At 45.2% G+C, this 20,105-nt stretch overlaps 3 protein-coding genes across 3 annotated transcripts; all 3 read right to left on the bottom strand.

Moving 5' to 3' along the window:
• Nucleotides 1-5,744: 5,744 nt before the first annotated feature.
• On the bottom strand, nucleotides 5,745-6,155 carry LOC140198458 (histone H2B type 1-A-like). The gene has a single exon (XM_072259543.1). It carries the CDS (start codon nucleotides 6,153-6,155, stop codon nucleotides 5,745-5,747), a length of 411 nt encoding a protein of 136 aa, XP_072115644.1.
• Nucleotides 6,156-8,100: 1,945 nt separating this feature from the next.
• Nucleotides 8,101-8,511, bottom strand: LOC140198457 (histone H2B type 1-A-like). The gene has a single exon (XM_072259542.1). The coding sequence runs from the start codon at nucleotides 8,509-8,511 to the stop codon at nucleotides 8,101-8,103; it is 411 nt and encodes a 136-aa protein (XP_072115643.1).
• Nucleotides 8,512-9,822: 1,311 nt separating this feature from the next.
• On the bottom strand, nucleotides 9,823-10,233 carry LOC140198456 (histone H2B type 1-A-like). Its single transcript, XM_072259541.1, has one exon. It carries the CDS (start codon nucleotides 10,231-10,233, stop codon nucleotides 9,823-9,825), a length of 411 nt encoding a protein of 136 aa, XP_072115642.1.
• Between the last annotated feature and the right edge of the window lie 9,872 nt (nucleotides 10,234-20,105).

Below are 20,105 nucleotides of genomic sequence, written 5' to 3'. Positions count from 1 at the left end.
CGAGTGTCTGTACATAAGGTGACTGACTGGAAATGGTAAAGTAGTGGTGGTTGAGGGCATGGAGTGGTCAGTTCGTGGCTGGAGGTGTTGATCAGCCTTGCTGCTTGGGGAAAGTAACTGTTTCCATCCAGAACATTTTGCCTTTTGTTTTTCACCGAAACGCAATGAAATTCTGCCCAGGGGAACTGAATGAACTCTAGAAACCGGAGAGCGTGGCGAATTTGCGTTGCTTGAGGCTGAAGGAACGCGTTGCAAAGCAAACACGAACGCTGTCAGTCACCGTCAGAGCGTCGTTCAAATGGGGACGCGGAGGCTCCCCGCCGTCAGAGGAAGGGAAGCGGGCTGTCGAGCCGCAATGTCCTTCCACCTTCTGCAGCTGTCAGAGCAGGACAAGCTCGCCCTGGTGGGGAAGCCCCTTTTCAAGGTGATCGGGTCCCTAGTGGTGGCGACCATTTTCTGGGGCTTGCAAGAAATGGCGGAGATCGGTTGCCAGTGTCCCTGGCTCGATGTCTACAACCAGGTCTATGGCATCTCCTTCCTTTTCGTGCCCGCGGTGGTGCTCACCCTGCTGAGCGTATTCCTGCATCGGGAATGCCTAATGTGCTGTAGATGTGAACGGAGAGACGTTGCCAAACGCATCGAGGACTCGGCTGGCCCCGAGTTTCGCCACCAGCGCTCTGGGTCGTGGCAGCTAATTGCGTTCCTCAAGGTCTTCTACCACGGCTGGGTGTGGGTTATCGTGGTGCTCCTGGACGGGGACTGTTACGCCTGCATCCACTACTTCCTCAGACTTCCTTCCAACCAAGCCGTGATGGGCCACTCAGACACTTCCCAGGGTCGAGAGCCGCCGAAGGACGACTCGGAACTAATCCGCATCTTGAAGTTTGAGTCCCGGGTGAGTTGCTCTTTTCTTTTTGCTGAGCACAACATTAAAAATTTACGCCACACATGTCATGTACCATCTCACCCCGGCAATAATAGTCACTCCCTCATGAGTGAAGCTACTTTACCATAGATAAATCTAGAATTAAAAGCTTACTGTCACCATAATTCATTAGACACATTTACATTTAGTTTTTAATTCAGATTCATTTATTCAATCACGTGTACGTGGAAACATACCGTAAAATGCGTCGTTTGTGTGAACAACCAACACAACCCAAGAATGTGCTGGGGGCAGCCCGCAAGTGCCGTCGCAAATTCCAGTCCTGCCCGCAATGTTCAGCAGAACAAGACAAGGACACAACATCAAAACACACACACTCTCACTCTCACACTCTCACTCTCTCTCTCTCTCTCTCTCTCTCTCTCTCACTCACACACACACACACACTCACACTCACTATCTCTCACACACACACTTTCACTCTCTCACACACACTCACTCTCTCTCACACACACTCTCTCACTGTCTCACTATTTCTCTCACACACACACTCACTCTCTCACACACACACACACTCTCTCTCACTATCTCTGTCACACACACTGTCTCTCTCACTGTCTCACTCTCTCTATCACATTCTCTCTCTCTCTCTATCTCACTCTCCCTCTCTCTCTCTCCTCTCTCTCACACACACACACACACTCTCTCTCACTGTCTCACTCTCTCTCTTTCATTCTCTCTCTCACTGTCTCACTCTCTCTCTCTCTCTCTCTCTCTCTCTCTCTCTCTTTCTCTCTCACTATCTCACTCTCCCTCACTCTCTCTCCTCTCTCACACACACAGTCCTCCAACTTCGGGACAGGCCTCCAGGGGACTCGCAACATCTTAGCTTCTGATCCTATTACCGATGTAAACCGGTCTTTGCAGGAACTGCTCAATTAATTAGTTTTTTTTTCTACTCCCACCGGCCGTACAACGTCCCCACACATCAGAATTTAGCCAGTCGTAAGGACAAAAGATTCTGCAGATACTGGAACAAGATACACAAAATACAGGTGGAACTCAGCAGGTCAGACAGCATCGATGGAAATGAACAAACAGTCGACGGTTCGGGCCGACAACCTTCTTCAGACTAGAAAGCAAGGGGAAGAAGGTGGGGAAGGGGAAGGAGCACAGTCTAAAAGGTGACAGGTAAAGGCGTGGTGGTGGGGGGGGGAAGCTGGGGAGGTGGATGGTGAGAAACTGAGAGCTGAAGGGCTGGAGACGAAGTAATTTCGATGGAAGAATGTTGGAGTTGAATCTCCTCATGTCGAGGTTTTGATCAGATTACAAAAGCTCGCAGTTTTCCCCCTCTCCCACACATTCACTGACCCTCACACATTCATAATATACAGAAGGACTTGATTGGCTCCCATTCACTAGCCTCAACATCTATTAAGCGGCCGCAGTATGTTCCCACGAGAAAATGTTACTAACTTAACTACCCCAATAGCGTCTACCAATTTTCTATATGTCGCTAAACGAGTCCGTTTCGGCACATCATGTTTCACCGAATGACTTAATCGCCCCTCTCCGCCAAAGGCACACATTCCCATCAATTTACAACGGCAAATAAGCCTACCGATTTCCCTCTCTTTTTGGGGGGGGATGTGGGGTATTGACTCTGCCTGGTGCACCTATGTGTCTCCCAACCTCTCCCTCCAAGATGTGCAAGAGCGGGGGGCGCACGGGAAAACGGCCGATCGCAAATTCCGCTTAAAGTCCAATACCAAACTGAGCTGGAAATATATCTTTGGACCTTCGTCGGTGCAGAGTTTAAACCCTTTGGCCTCAAACCCGACAGCTGGAGTACTTTCAAGAGAGATTTTCGAAAGTGAATTATAGACAATAGACAATAGGTGCAGGAATAGGCCATTCGGCCCTTCCAGCCAGCACCGCCATTCACTGTGATCATGGCTGATCATCCACAATCAGTATCCAGTTCTTGCCTTATTCCCATAACCTTTGATTCTGCTATCTTTAAGAGCTCTATCCATCTCTTTCTTGAAAACATCCAGAGACTTGGCCTCCACAGCCTTCTGGGGCAGAGCATTCCATATATCCACCACTCTCTGGGTGAAAAAGATTTTCCTCAACTCCGTTTTAAATGGCCTACCCCTTATTCTTAAACTGTGGCCTCTGGTTCTGGACTCACCCATCAGCGGGAACATGCTTCCTGCCTGCAGCGTGTCCAATCCCTTAATAATCTTATATGTTTCAATAAGATCCCCTCTCAGCCTTCTAAATTCCAGAGTATACAGGCCCAGTCGCTCCAATCTTTCGACATATGACAGTCCTGCCATCCCGGGAATTAACCTTGTGAACCTGCGCTGCGCTCCCTCAATAGCAAGAATGTCCTTCCTCAACTTTGGAGACCAAAACTGCACACAGTACTCCAGGTGTGGTCTCACCAGAATGTTTAATTTCCATTTCTATTTGTAAATAGGCACTGTCAGCGATGTCAGAGCCCCATAAAATTAAGACACAATGCCTTTTCCACGCTAACACGTTCTGGGTATCAACGTTTCTCATACGTTCTGCAGCCTTACATAATGGCATGAAGTTTGGCAGCTGACAAAGACACTAACTTTAACCTCTCACACAACCAGAGCCAATGTTCCATTAGAAAAGATGGGTTGGGTTGGCGGGATCTTGGTGTGTCCATGCATAATTTGTTTAAAGACTTGTAGGGAGGGGGCAGTTTCCGTGCAGAATAATACAAAATTTTTTTTTTTGCCTTATGCAAGTTAAAGGAGAATGCTGCATGCCGTTTGTGAACTTTAGCGATCTCTCCATTACTTTAGGATTTAAAATATCTGGTGCATCAATCACGATCATTTAATTGGCAGGTTAGTCAGGGCGTAAAAGGCTACGGGGAGAAGGCAGAAGAATATGAAGAAATGGATCAGCCTTGACAAAATGGCGGACCAGAGTCGATGGGCCGAACGGTCTATTTCTGCTCCTATGTTTTATGGTCTGAGATTAAAAAAATAGCTTTACTTGTATTTTAAAACATCGAAGCATACAGTGAAATGCATTGTCTGCATCGTAACCACAGTCCAAGGACCAAGCAAGTTTCGCCATACTTCCGGCGCCAAGAAAGCATGCCGAAAACTTACTAAGCCTAACCTTAACATCTTTGGAATGTGTGAGGAAACAGAGCCCAAAATGTCGACATTTTATTCCTATCTATAGATGCTGCCTGATTTGCTGAGTTCCTCCAGCACTTTATGTGTATTATTCTAGGATTTTCTGTGTTTTTTAAAAAAATTCAGATTTCTAGCGCCTGCATGTTTTCGCTATTTCCATTCAGTTGAAAGTCACTGACTTCCTCCGGTGTTTGGCTTATCACGTTTCCTGATTAAGTTCCCCGGGTATTTCCCTTCTCCTCTGCCCTGCAGCTTATCGGACTGAGCCTCCTGCTGGTACTGGTGGCCATCGCGGTTTGCATCAGCTGCTGCCACGTGTCGCGCTGTTGCGGAAAGCCTTACTACTGGTGGGAGTATCAGCAAATGTACATTGAGGAGACGGAGAGGATCGTGCTTCACAATCTAAAAGAGAGTGCGAGCCGGAGAGCCGAGCACAACTTTAACAACGAAACCAGTGCCTTCGCTGACGGCGTGCAAGGTGCCTGGGAGCACATTTCCTCTGCCGGTTTTACAAAAATCGATTACCCGGCCGACTTCAGAGTCATTCCCAGCGAAAGTGATCCAGACTCCCGAAGTGACCGTCTGTCAGCTGGCGACGTGGTGGAAACAGCACACAAGGGCGGAAGCGAAGGCCAAATGGACCATGGCTCTGATCATGGAGAGCCGGGTCTGAACTGCAGACTGGGGCAGGTGTTATCTTTGGAGAACGGGGGATGTGCACGTTGTTTAAATGGACATACGGGAAACACTGGCGGGGAAGAAGATCCGGGTAAACTGGGGTGGAAAAACAGGCTGCAAGGTCCCTTACAAAGGATAAAGAAACAACTACACAAGGCGGTGGGAAGGGCTTTAAAGAAATACCAAGGACTCAATGGCAAGGCAAAGGAACCCCGTTCTAGGTAATTAAGACACGTTTAAACAAAATGTACACGCCTAAGGATTTTAAAGATTTATCAGTTGTGACTAAACGAAACCGCTCTATCGAAATACTGTATTGGCAATGTGGACAATCTCGCCCTCTGCAAAGATTGAGGGACGAAATTGCAGGTAATGGTCGGAAATTTTCTTTGTCTCTAGTTAAGTAATTGCAGCCCATTGTAAATCTGTTACGAATCAATGTAACATAATATGAAAGCGGGCCTGGATGAGGACACCAATGAATTCAGTAGCCGATTAATTTCGTGCATGCCTGTCCACTATTTATAACATAATAAATATTAGAAAATAATAAAATCAAAACCGATATTTTTCAAATTCCATAACAAATCCGTTTTAAATCATGTCAGGTAAATAAAAATTACTCGGCAAACATGAGTGAATACCTTGCCCCGCTTTTTCTTCCGGTTGTCGAGGGAACGGCATGATCTAACTTGAGGTTCAATGGACCCTAAAGAAACCATTCGCGGGAAAAGCAAATAAAATTAAAGCATTTTGAAAGCATGATTTTTATCAATTAACTCATTGAACTAGTTTTTTGAATAGAGCATTTGGCCGTCGTGAATTTTCAGAAAATTGCATTGTTTGTCTTTGATCAGGCGCTGTCGTTTGACTCCAGGAGTCGATGCTCGAGTACGTTATTACTCATACTGTAGGTATAGCCGCTGTTTGGACTGGATGAGTGGCTCTTAAAAGAGCCGTTTGGCGATTTAATCGCATCTCTCAAGGGTAAGCTACTTGGAGCTGGTATATTTGGTGACGGCTTTCGTGCCTTCAGAGACGGCGTGTTTGGCCAGTTCCCCAGGAAGCAGAAGACGGACGGCGCTCTGGACCTCTCGGGAGGAGATGGTCTGACGACGGGTGTAATGCACCAGACGGGAAGCCTCGGACGCAATACGCTCGAAGATGTCGCTGACGAATGAGTGGATGACACTCATGGCCTTGGAAGAAATACCAGTGTCTGGGTGAACCTGCTTCAGTACTTTGTAGATATAGATGCTGTAGCTCTCCTTCCTGCTCTTCCTGTGCTTCTTATCGCCTTTCCTGCTCATTTTCATAGCAGTTTTCTTAGAGCCCTTTTTCGAAACGGCGCCTTTACCTCCGCCTGCCGTAACGCTGGTAGTACCCGAAACAGTAGTTGGCATTGTGTAACTCTTGCTGACTTACACACCAAAAATCAAGCAATACGCAATCGGCTGCTTCTCTCTTATATATACAGAGCTATGCAAATAATCAAAGCACGATGCAAATGAAGGATGGCAGATTGTCCGTTCCGATTGGTTACTTTGTACAAACCTCTGAACGGACGTGCTCTGGTGTCACTACTTCACCCGCCCGATAGCGTTTGCTTTGCAAGAAATTCGGTGTGAAAGAATCTCAGGAGAGAGAGAGAGAAAAATTAAGGTAATGTTTAGGACGAAAATACAACCCCTGACCATCTTTACAATGAATTAACATTACAAATAACAGAAATACTAACATTGGGAGATACTAACATTTCTCATGATTGGGGGATGAAAACGTTTTGTTTAAATCGATGGCCTTTTTCATGAATTGAGAATGTTTGGAGAGAAAATTGGGATAAGATGAGGAATAGTGAGGGGGCTGTGGGTGAGGAGAAAGAAGGGAGCAAAAAAGGAGTAGTTAAGTCAAAAGAGATCAAACCAACAAAGGAGTATTTTCAGCATTTTCTATTTTATTTCAGAATCTAGCAACTGCAATACTTTGTTTTACGATGAATTTTAATTAAATCTGCGTAATGGAAAGATACGACAGTAACCAATTCACATTGCTTAGACAGAAAATACAACAAAGGACAATACCTAATAAATAAAAACTGTACATTGTCTTCTCTGTCTGCTTATCGCCCCGCTGGAGTTGACTACGGGATATGGAATCATAAAGCAACGGCCCTTTGGCCAAACATGCCGATACTGGCTTGTGATGGTGTGCTGCAATTTGTCATAGATGCTACTTTCCCTGCATTTTTTCCCTCTATTCAAATCCCTTTTGGAAGTTGCAATCAAACTCAGGTCATTTATCGCCTGAAGGGCCGCAACGTGTCTTATGATTCGGCCAGGTAGCTTCTGTGCAGAGGATACTGATGATGAATTCTGAAGAAGGGACATATTGGAAATATTTAAAAACGCAAACACGAGGAAATCTGCAGATGCTGGAAATTCAAGCAACACACACACACAGCAGCATTTTGTGTGTGTTGCTTGGAAATATTTAGTTAGTTAATCTCCGTCTGCGTCATTAACTCTCTAATCAATACAGACTAAGTGCTCTTTTAGACGGTCCCTGCTAAATTTGTGACAGTTCGCGTCACTGCCTCTCCAACCAATACAGTTAAAGTTCTTCAGAAACCCCCTACTAAAATTAATGCAAGCTCAAAATATTGCGAAGGCTGTACTGGCAATATGGGCAATCTTGCCCTCTGCAAAGATTGAGAAGGTCGAAATTGCAGGAACTGGTCGGAAATTTTCTTTCTCTAGTTAAGTAATTGCAGCCCATTGTAAATCTGTTACGAATCAATGTAACATAATACGACAGCGGACCTGGATGAGGACATCAATGAATTCAGTAGCCGATTAATTTTGCGCATGCCTGTCCACTGCTATTTATAACATAATAAATATTATAAAATAATAAAATCAAAACCGATATTTTTCAAATTCCATACCAACAAATCCATTTTAAATCATACGTCAGGTAAATAAAAATCACTCAGCAAACATAAGTGAATACCTTGCTCCGCTTTTTTTTCCGGTTGTCGAGGGAACGGCATGATCTAACTTGAGGTTCAATGGACCCTAAAGAAACCATTCGCACGAAAAGCAAGGCATTTTGAAAGCATGCTTTTTATCTATTAACTGACGGAACTGCATAGTTTTTTAAATAGCATTTGGCCGTCGTGAATTTTCAGAAAATTGCATCGTTTGTCTTTGATCGGGCGCTGTTATTTGACTCCAGGACTCGATGCTTAAATATGTATTACTCATACTGTAGGTATAGCCGCTGTTTGGACTGGATGAGTGGCTCTTAAAAGAGCCGTTTGGCGATCTAATCGCATCTTTCAAGGGTAAGCTACTTGGAGCTGGTATATTTGGTGACGGCTTTCGTGCCTTCAGAGACGGCGTGTTTGGCCAGTTCCCCAGGAAGCAGAAGACGGACGGCGCTCTGGACCTCTCGGGAGGAGATGGTCTGGCGACGGGTGTAATGCACCAGACGGGAAGCCTCGGACGCAATACGCTCGAAGATGTCGCTGACAAATGAGTGGATGACACTCATGGCCTTGGAAGAGATACCGGTGTCTGGGTGAACCTGCTTCAGTACTTTGTAGATATAGATGCTGTAGCTCTCCTTCCTGCTCCTCCTGCGCTTCCTACTGCCTTTCCTGCTCATTTTCATAGCAGTTTTCTTAGAGCCCTTTTTCAAAAAGGCGCCTTTACCTCCGACTGCCGTGACGCTGGTAGAACCCGAAACAGCAGTTGGCATTGCGTAACTCTTGCTGACTTACACACCAAAAATCAAGTAACACGCAATCGGCTGCTTCTCTCTTATATATACAGAGCTATGCAAATAATCAAAGCACGATGCAAATGAAGGATGGCAGATTGTCCGTTCCGATTGGTTACTTTGTACAAATTTCTGGATGGACTGACTCTGGTGTCACTACTTCACCCGCCCGATAGCGTTTGGGAATGCGAGAGCAAGAGAGAGAGGGAAAAACATTTTAAAATAATGTTTAGGACGAAAATACACCCCCTGACCGTCTTTACAGTGAGCTAACATTACAAATAAAAGAAATACTAACATTGGGAGATGAAAACACTTTGTTTAAATCGATGGCCTTTTACATGAATTGAGAATGTTTGGAGAGAAAACTGGGTTAAGATGAGGAATAGTGAGGGGGCTGTGGGTGAGGGGAAAGAAGGGAGCAAAAAAGGAGCAGTTAAGTCAAGAGAGATCAAACCAGCAAAAGAGTACTTTCAGCATTTTCTGTTTTATTTCAGAATCTAGCAACTGTAATACTTTGTTGTACGATGAATTTTAATTAAATCTGCGTAATGGAAAGATACGACAGTAACCAATTCACAGTGCTTAGACAGAAAATACAACAAAGGACAATATTTAATAAATAAAAACTGTACATTGTCTTCTCTCTGTCTGCTTATCGCTCCACTGGAGTTGACTACGGATATGGAATTACAAAGCAACGGCCCTTTGGCCAATCATGACGATACTGGCTTGTGATGGTGTGCTGCAATTTGTCATAGATGCTACTTTCTCTGCATTTTTTCCCCTCTATTCAAATCCTTTTTGGAAGTTACAATCAAACTCATGTCATTTATCGCCTGAAGGGTATCAACGTGTCTTATGATTCGACCAGGTAGCTTCTGTGCAGAGGATACTGATGATGGATTCTAAAGAAGGAACATATTGGAAATATTCAGTTAGTTAATCTCCTCCGTCTGCGTCATTAACTCTCTAATCAATAGACTAACTGCTCCTTTAGACGATCCCAACTAAATTTGTGACAGTTCGCGTCACTGCCTCTCCAACCAATACATTTTTATCAATTAACTCACTGAACTACAAACATCCAGTTTTTTTAAATAGAGCATTTGGCCGTCGTGAATTTTCAGAAAATTTCATTGTTTGTCCTTGATCAGGCCTGTCGTTTGACTCCAGGAATCGATGCTTAAATATGTATTACTCATACTGTAGGTATAGCCGCGTTTTGGACTGGATGAGTGACTCTTAAAACAGCCGTTTGGCGATTTAATCGTATCTTTCAAGGGTAAGCTACTTGGAGCTGGTATATTTGGTGACGGCTTTCGTGCCTTCAGAGACGGCGTGTTTGGCCAGTTCCGCAGGAAGCAGAAGACGGACGGCGCTCTGGATCTCTCGGGAGGAGATGGTCTGGCGACGGGTGTAATGCACCAGACGGGAAGCCTCGGACGCAATACGCTCGAAGATGTCGCTGACGAATGAGTGGATGACACTCATAGCCTTGGAAGAAATACCAGTGTCTGGGTGAACCTGCTTCAGTACTTTGTAGATATAGATGCTGTAGCTCTCCTTCCTGCTCCTCCTGTGCTTCTTATCGCCTTTCTTGCTCATTTTCATAGCAGTTTTCTTAGAGTCCTTTTTCGAAACGGCGCCTTTACCTCCGCCTGCCGTAACGCTGGTAGAACCTGAAACAGCAGTTGGCATTGCGTATATCTTGCTGACTTACACACCAAAAATCAAGCAATACTCAGTCCGCTGCTTCTCTCTACAGAGCTGTGTAAAAATCAAAGCACGATGCAAATGAAGGATGGCAGATTGTCCGTTCCGATTGGTTACTTTGTGCAAACCTCTGAACGGACGTGCTCTGGTGTCACTACTTCACCCGTCCGATAGCGTTTGCTTTGTAAGAAATTCGGTGTGAAAGAATCTCAGGAGAGAGGGAGGGAGAGAAAGAGGGAGAGAGAGAGAGAGGGAGGGAGGGGGAGGGGGAGAGGGAGAGATCACGGCCTCTCTAACCAATACAGTTTAAATCCTTCAGAAACCCCCTACTAAAATTACTCCAAGCTCAAAATATTGCGAAGGCTGTGACTGGAAACATATCCGAGAATACTGTAAATATTAAAGTTGTTTAGGAATATTCAGGTTTTTCGGTAATCGATCTTAGGGTAATAAAAGTGATGTTGCTAGTAGATCTGCTGCCTCGTAGTTCTAGAGACCCAGGTTCAATCCTGGCCTTTCGAAATCGATGAGGATTTTATATATTCTTCGCTTCACTGCACGAGATCTCCCCCTCCCCCTCCCCCGGTGATCCTGTTTCCTCCAATGTGCCAAAGACATTGGTACATTAATTGGTCACTGGAAATTGCCCTCGTCATAAGTAGTCGAAAGAATTGAAGGGAATTTAGAGCAAAGAGTGGAGAAAATCGTGAGATTGGTTTAGGATTAGTGTAAATTTGTGCTTGGTGGTTAGCATGAAAATGATGTATTCAAGAATCATTTCAATTTGTGCGACTCCTTAAACTGAACCATTAACGTCATCAATTTATTAGGAACACGCACAAAATGCTGGAGGCGGCATCTATGGAAAAGAAGGTACATACAACGTTTGGGCCGAGACCCTTAGCTTCATTTTTAGAGCCGTTTTCATCGTATGAGCTTTGTCCTGTGAAATCTAGGCAGTTTGGGCTTGTACTCCTTAACGCTCAGATGAATGGGAAATAACCATATCGAAATATACAGTATCTTTCACAGGGTAGATGCTGAGTTATTACTTGTGGGAATCACGAAGTTTTCTGTGGCTGGGCATTTAATAGAGCTACGCACAATCTTCAGCACAACGCTTCTCTGAAATCCTCTGAGGGTGGAGGCCAAATATTTAACTACATAAAGATCAGAATTATAGTGAGCTTGCACAGAATATAGTGAATGGTGACGTAAGTTTGAGTAAACTGGGCATATTTATTTTGGTTTCGTATATTTTATTGCTTTAAATGTGCTTCTTCCTATAGAAATGTATCTGTAACCCATAGGGCAATTTCTGTGCGAAAGAGACAGTGGCTCTTAAAAGAGCCGTTTTGGCGTTCATTCTTGGATATGTTTCCGCTTCGGAGCTTTGCTCTTCTCGGCCGTGTTGCCGACCGTCAGAAGACGGGGCATTTTTAGACACCTCCCTGGCTGTTTACCCTTGGGAACTGTCGCCTTGCCGGTTCGTCTCTTATGAGCACCGGCCTTGGTTCATAGGCTTTACTCTGCGAAGGGCGTTCTTCCTCCAGGGCTTGCGCACCGCACCCTTAACTTTCGAGGTGGGCGCACCACGTTTTCGGGTCTGGAAGGACTTACCCGCCGCCCCTTTAACTACCTGGAGCTGCCAGTTGATCTTGAAAGAACCCGAGGCCCCCGTGCCAGCCGTTTGCACCAACATGCCATCAGCCACCAGGTTCCGAACCATTTGATTCACCCGTGAATTGATGCGGGGCACATCGTAACCGGCGGCCGACAGCGCCTTCTTGACGGCGAGCAGGGAGACACCGTGGCGTTGATTGGACAGCGTCCATGATGTGCCCGGCCACGGTCGACGGATTCCCTTACCGGGACGTGGGCGATTCTCCTTTCGCTTTGCCTTGCTGCCTCGGGGCTGCTGACCCGCAGCCATTAGCAAAGGTGCGAGTGGCGCATCCACAGAGCTTACAGACGCCACACCGACGCCGCCTAACCGGGGCCACCACCGAACCCGTCCGGCGGCAGCGGCCTCTTATCAGCCCTCAAAGCGGACGCCATGGAAACAACTCCACGGTGCCACGTGGCCGAATGTCACGTGCTTCCGGGAGGTGGGAAGCCCCACACCCACTCGCACTCCCGGCTGTCTGTGTGTGGTTGCCGTTCATCGTTCAAAGAGCAACACCTCATCTTCAGTTTGGACACAGACGAGAAAATCTGCAGATGCTGGAATTCCAAGCAGCAGACAGGCCACCAACATCAATGCTACTTCCCATTCCTATTCCGACATGTCAGTCCATGATCACCTCCATACTGCCGCTATGAGGCCACGCTCAGGCTGGAGGAGCAACACCTTATATTCCGTCTAGATACCCTTTGACCTGAAGACATGAACGTCGATTTCTCGAGCTTCCGGCAATTGCCCCCCGCCTCACCTTTCCCACTCCTGTTTCAGTCGCTCATCCTATCTCCTTACCTGCCCACCACCTCCCTCTGGCGCAACTCCTCTTCGCTTTCTTCCATGGTCTTTTTACCCTCTCCTATCAGATCCTTCTCCAGCCTTTTATCTCTTTCAGCTGTGAGCTTCCCAGCTCTTTACTTCACCATTCCCCCCTCACCTTTAACCTACCATCTTGTACTTCTCTCCCCCCCGCCCCAACCTTCTTGCTCAAACTTCTCATCTTTTTTTCCCAGTCCTGATGAGGGGCCTCAGCCTGGAGCTGTTCACTCTTTTCCACAGATGCTGCCTGGCCTGCTGAGTTTCCCCGGCATTTTGTGTTCGTTGCTTCAGTTTGGACATGCTGCGGGCTCAGGTTACACTTTCTCTGTAATTTCATAGCTCGCTAATCGTGCTGTAAGATTATCAAAGTATTAAAGCAGCACTAGGGATTCTGCAGATGCTGAAAATCCAGAGCAACACACACACAACGCTGGAGGAACTCAGCAGATGGGGCAGCATCTATGGAGAAGAATAAACAGTCGACATTTAGGGCCAAGACCCTTCTTCAGGGCTGGAAAGGAACAGGGGAGAGGCCGGAATAAGAAGATGGGCGGAGGGGAAGGAGTACAAGCTAGAAAGCGATAGGTGAGGCAAGGTGGGGGCGGGGTGTGAAGGAAGAATCTGGGGAGGTAGTAGGTGGAAAAGGTAAAGGGCTGGAGTGGAGTATGGCCCATGGCGAAAGGGAAGGAGGAAGAGCACCAAGGGGGTGTGACAGGTAGACGAGGAGAAGAGGAGAGGTAAGCGGTGTCCAGAGAAAAAGGAAAGGGGAGCGGGAAAATTACCAGAATTTGGAGAAATCGATGTTCGCGTGATGCCTAATGTCTGCAAGTCCAAGTCCGCTGGAGGCTATAGGCTGAAGATAGCCTGTGCTGGGTTTGGACAACTGTCCTTGTGTATACATTAGCATATAGGAGGGAGAGGCAGGGTTTGCTTTGCTGTTGCTGCTTGTGCTTGATAGATTTTGGTGTTTAAATCCAATGTTATTTAAGAAGTCATGAATGAGGTATAAAACTTGTTATGTCATGATTGTTTATTAAGAGTTGATAGAACAGGAACAGAACAGTGACGGGGTCTACTACCTGAAGGAAAGAGAAATGAAAGATGCCACCTAGCATAAACCAACTACTTTTCTGCCTTGTTCTGATTACTCAGCAGGAAGGAGGTTCAGAAACCTGAAGTCACACACTCAACGATTCAGGATGGCCTTTCCCCCTCTACCTCACTACTTCCTTACTTCTATTTTTACAAACTTATTTAATTTCACTATTTACTGTAATTGACAGTTTCTTTCTATTATAATGTATTGCTGCTGCACAGAAAACCTATTTCACGACATGTGCTGGTGGTAATAAGCCCGTTTCTGATTTATACCCCAAAATTAGAAAAACTCCATTCCTATTTATAGAGGGGAAGGAGTACAAGCTCCTTCCAATTAAACCAATGAGAAAATACTTACATGTAATGGTCTCAATATCGTAGTTCGTCGTTGTCGTCGTCGTGGCTGTCCCTCGAGGTCGAGGATGATGGTCTTCGTTCTGAAGAAGTGGCCCACATAGTGAAGACGCCTGTGCGTGTATTTGTTTAACTTGTACTTGATGTTGCACTCCAAGAAGCACACAATACTTCACAAATCAACCAACTGATTCCAATGGCACGGAAACCACGACGATTGGAGCTGATGGATTTGTTGTAGTCTTCATCCGCCTTCACAGCCGTTGAGTTCGAAGTAACTTCATCCGCCTGTTCCACCATTGAGGTCTTGGTTGGATTGTTCTTTGTCAGGGACCTCACCCTCGACCTTACCGCCATGGGTGACCCTACCAGGAGCATAGCTCCAGATGGCATCGCTCTTGGGATCTCAGAACCACACAAGCTTCTCCACCACGACAAGGCGACAATCCACGGAGAAGATCATAGTTCATCACCTTTACCTATAATACTCCTGGCATTAAAATAAACAAAGTTCAAACTATCTGCCCCATCGTATCTATCTTTGTTCCTGACTGTTATTTCCTCCTGGCATTGACATCTACCTTCATCTCCATCGCGCCCCCACCGCCTTTCTCATCTGGTATAACGAGAGGTTGGGCAAACTTGGGTTGTTTTCTCTGGAGTGGCGGAGGCTGAGGGGAGATCTGATCGAGGTTTATAAGGTTATGAGAGACACAGATAGACAGAAAATATCCCCCCCCCCGGTTGAAATACCAGAGGGCATTGCAGTTAAGGTGAGAGGGGTTAATTTCAAAGAAGTTCGCTGGAATTCAGATGGATGAGCAATGACCTAATTGAAACCTATCGAATGGTGAAAGGCCTTGATAGAGTGGATGTGGAGAGGATGTTTTCTATAGTGGGAGAATCTAATACCAGAGGACTCAGCCTCAGATCAGAGGTGTGTCCTTTTTTGAACAGAGATGAGGAGGAATACCTTTAGCCAGAGAGCAGTGAATCTGAGGAACTTATTGCCACAGGAAGCTGTGGATGCCAAGTCTTTATGTATATTTAAGGCAGAGATCGATAGATTGTTGATTGGTCAGGTAATGAAAGGATACGGGGGGCGAGAAGGCAAGATATTGGGGCTGAGAGGAAAATTGGATCAGCCATGATGAAATGGCAGAGCAGACTCGATGGGCCAAATGGCCTAATTACAGGCCAAATGCTCCTGTTCCTTATGGTCTTAAGGTGCGAGGGGCACTTTTTTTCTATAGTGGGCGAGTGGTGGATGCCTGGAAAACGCTGCCTGGGGTGGTGGTGAAGGCAGGTATGGAACATTAGGGAATTTTGAAGAGACATTTAGATAGGCAGATGAACGTGAGGAAAATGGAAGAAAAGATTAGTTTAGTTGGCCATTTGATTGCTAGCTGAAGGGCCTGTTCTTCTGCTGTACCGTTCTACGATCGAAGGACCCCCCACCACCATCTTCATATTATTACCATCAGGAGGAGACTGAAGACACACACTCAACATCTTAGGAACAGCTTCTTCCCGCCTGCCATCAGATTCCTGAACAGGCGATGAACCCATGAAAATAATGCTCAATTTATTTACGTTTTGAATATATACTGTATTTCCTATTATATTTTATAGTATTTTTAAGTATTGCACTGTACTGCTGCTGCAAAACAACAAATATCCTGATGTACAGTATCTGAGTGATAGTAAACCTGATTCTGATTAGTATTGCAGTTACGATTGTTAAAAAGGTGTTGCGATTCTCACTAATTATGTTCGGAACCAGCGGGCAGAGCCTCAGGATGGAGATACATACCTTAAGAACAGAGATGAGAAGGAATTTCTTTCGCTAGTGGGTGGTGGTTAATTTCCACAGGTGGCTCTGTAGGCCAAGTCACTGGTCATATTTGAAGCGGAGATTGATAGATTCTTGATCAGTGAGGGTGTCAGGCGTCACAGAGAGAAGGAGGAGAATGGGGAATATAAAAATCTGCCATGATCGAATGGCATAATTCTGCCATTTTGTCTTATGGTCTTAGTAAATAGGAATTGGACAGGACAATACCTTATAGACAAATTCTGTACATCTGTTTTAAAGGAGAAGCAACTAGATGGCAAATGACCAAAGGTTAAAAAAAACGCTTGATGTTAAGCTTTATAGATTTATTTGTATTTACATCGAAACATGTGCAGCTGCGGGTAAAAAGGGTCCAGAGGATCATGAGAGACTCCAGTCACCTCAACCACAAACTGTTGCAGCTGCTTCTATCTGGCAAACGGTACCGCAGCATGAAGGCCAGGACACCTTCTATCACCAAGCCATCAGATTTATCAAAGCACAGTGATCTGATTGTGTGTCCATCTGTACATTGTGTCTGACTGTACATACATGAATACGAAACAATCCTAGTGTTGGGCAATACCCTCCCACATTTCTCTTCCCTATTGCTTGTACGTTGTGACAGAGACACAACATGAAGATTTTTACTCCCTCGTCTTGTGAGATGGATGTAAGAAATAAAATGCTACCGTGTCGCCCTTGGGCCGGGACATCTGAACCCAAAGCAGACAGATCTTTAGCTGTCACTATAAGTGGAATGAATGCAAGCCTGATGTCAAAAACAGATTATAAAGCGGTGAGATATCAGAGCATCATCAAGCCACTCAACCCATTGAATCTGCTCTAACACTGAATCAACCCATTCTCCTCTCTATCCATGTAACCCTTAACCTCCTTACCAATGAAGAATCCATCATCCTCGGACTTTAATAAACCCAACGTCTTCGCCTCTGGAGCCATCAATTCTATGATTCACCACGCTCTGTCTGAAGAAATCCCTGCTAGTTGCAATTCCAAAGGACACTTTTTGATTTTGGGGCTATGCCTTCTGATCCTAGACTTCTAATAATGGAAACATTCTCTCCTCGTCCAGTCTATCCAGGCCTTTCAGTAATCAATAGATTTCAAGGAGACTCCACTCTTCTTCTGAACACCATCCAATACAGGCCCAGGGTCATTAAACACTCCGCATAGAACATGTTAAGCTTTTCATTTCCGTTTACCTCCTTTGGACCCTCTTCAGGGACAATTCATCCTTCCTTAGAAAAGGGCCCAATTTCTAAAAATCTTATTTAAATGTGCTAACATATGTCATATGTTCAAAATTTAAAAAAAAACTTTTAAAAGAGACAAGGCACTTTGTCCACATTAAACTTTTCAATACACTTAAAGCAGCGCCAGGTTAGTTTTATTTGATTGAAACAGACAACAACTAATTTAAATTAATAAAGTCCCTCATTCTTATATTGGAGAAAATGAAGTATCTGGGGGCGAGATTCGAGCACGGCCAGGCAGCACTTGGATAAGGAGCATGCAGTCTCTATGGGCACGGGGTTAGGGGGAAGTTCCGTCAGCAATGGGCCCCCGCAAGCGCTTGAATGTCCTGAAATAGTATTTTTATTTTAACTAACAGATCTAACTAAGTGTGCGAGATATCACTGACGCTGCGAGGGATCGTTCGATGCGGAGAGCCATGATCACCCAAGCGTGTAACGCGCAGGGCACATGAAGAAGAAGATCTTTATTTTAATTTGAAATCGTTGCTAGTTTTGTGACCCCCTCTTACTGTATGTATTTTTATAAGTGAATCATCTTTTGTATGTTCGTAGAAAATACTCGTCTTTGGACCGCTCCGGATGCTCCCACACTCCAAAGGCTTACTGCTAGGATTCGTGAGTTGTGGCGCTGGCAGCCTGGCGACACTTGCGAGCTGCCCCAGCACAATCCTCGCTGTTATGATCTGACGGAAACGACGCATTTCACTTTAAGTTTCGACCTACATTTGACAAATCAAGCTTTTTTTTAAGCACCGTTCCCGTCTGCCTTTAATGGAGCCACGATGAACCAACTCGAGCCGCCCGCAAGTTCAATCACGTCAGCGCTGGGGAGACCGATGCTTAAGTTGTTTATGGTTTTATGGTCGAAAGGCGAAAGCAGTTGTGCATCAATGAATGGCTACAGCAAGACGTCCCGAAACATTTTCCTGCCGGCTCTGCAATATGCCGCAGGTATCCAACAACTAAAGCGAATGTGTCAACATAAAGGAGCCATCCCTGGACTCTGATTTGGACCGTGTCTGTATCAGATCTCGTCACGAACAAAATTTGACTGCATTCATGATATCCAAGACTAAATCCCGCCATTTTCCAACTCGGGTGGCCTGTTCATAAAAACTGCATCTAATTTCTAACTAAACGTTGATTATCTATTTCCTTCCGCAGATGCTGCTCAATCGGCGCGGCACTAAAGCAGTTTGTTTTTATTAACCGCCCCCAAGACGCTAGCATCCACATCTCTTGTATATCCAGCTCATTTCTTTGTACGAGATACAAAATATTCGGGGACAAAACGCTTTGTTCTAACTTACTCGGTCATAGTGCAGATCAAACGAAAGTCTAATGGAAGCAACTTTTATGTATGGATGTGGGTGTCTTCTGGATTTGATGAAACTTATTAACTGTTCGTCTTTCGTTACTGTATCTGCCGTCTCGTATGACGTAGGCGATCATGGTCTTTCCACGACTACGATTGTTCTTGGCAAATTTTTCTATGGGGGGGGGGAGGAACAGTACGACCACAATTCAGAATCTGCCCATCTTATTTTAAATCAGCGACTCTTTCTTACTGGAAGAGTGCAGATGCAGCTGGGTAACACGGGTTAAAAAAAAATCAATTTGAGAACTTAACGCGTCGTGTATAATTAAACATGTCTAGAAAATTGTTAAATTCAACATAAACGAATCATATTAGATTGAAATGCAGTGAAAACTTATGAAATTGTACATTTAATATTTCAACCTGAATCATATGAAGGCAGCAACACACAAAAAAACTGTTGGAGGAACAGATCCGGCAGCAGCTGTGGAGGAAAATGGACAATGGACGTTTTGGGCCGAGATCCTGATCGGCACGGTCTTGGCGTGAAACGTCGACTCCCCATTTCCCTCTATAGATGCTGCCTATATTGCTGAGTTACTCTAGCGTTTTGTGTGTTGCTCGAGTTTTCCAGCTTCTGCAGTCTCAAATCTTCATTACAAAGGTTGGTTCCAATTTCGGAAAGGAAAATTTCAGCGTTATTCTGAAGAGCTTTCATGGATTGAGTTTAAAACCTCTATTGGTTTATTCTTTATTCAATAAAAAATTAAAATCCCTTCAGTTGAAGCATTTCATAATAGTTCTGAATTTTCCTTTCCTTAATTTGAACCTACTTTCGTAATGAAGACCCAAGCAGTAAAAGGGAAATTATAGTCACAGGAAACGTGCAGTAGAGATAGAATTGGTAAGGTTACTGAGAAGCGATAATTAGCAAGTTTGATAATTTATGTCTGCAAAGAGAAGGGAGAGGTGGAGTGAACCTTAATCATTTTTGTTAGGTGTTTCTAAACACAAGTAAACAACTATACACGATTTATTTTCTTTTTATTTGATCAAAAAAATCATTAGCACATATGTCGGTTACGTCAGGTTAACATAATATAAACTGTTTCAGCTCTTGTCTGAGTCATTGTGTTTGGATGGAGTCGGTTTCAGATCCAAATCTGTTGGGTTCGCACTCTAATGGGCTCTTCGCAGACTTCCTGGGCTTTCTCGAGCCCCGGCGGCTCGCCAACACTTTCTTCACCCGGGTGCCTTTCCAGCGGGTCGACTTTTTCACGGCGCCGTACTTTCTACGGTGCCTGTCCAGTCTCTTCACCCGCTGGCACCTCTTCCTGCCTGTTGCCCTCGGTCTTCGGGACTTCCTGGCCACCTTGGGGGTGGCTGCCGTCGTTTCCTCCGGACTGTTGCCGAGCTTGGCCGAGCCCAAGGCGTCACAGCCCGCCGTTTGCTCCAGCGGTCCTTTGCTGGGCGGGC

The sequence above is a fragment of the Mobula birostris genome, chromosome 5 (genome assembly GCF_030028105.1).
Source record: "Mobula birostris isolate sMobBir1 chromosome 5, sMobBir1.hap1, whole genome shotgun sequence".
NCBI classification, from domain to species: domain Eukaryota; kingdom Metazoa; phylum Chordata; class Chondrichthyes; order Myliobatiformes; family Myliobatidae; genus Mobula; species Mobula birostris.
The sequence above is the reverse complement of the archived record's forward strand: the minus strand, read 5'-3'. Positions and strand labels throughout refer to the sequence as shown.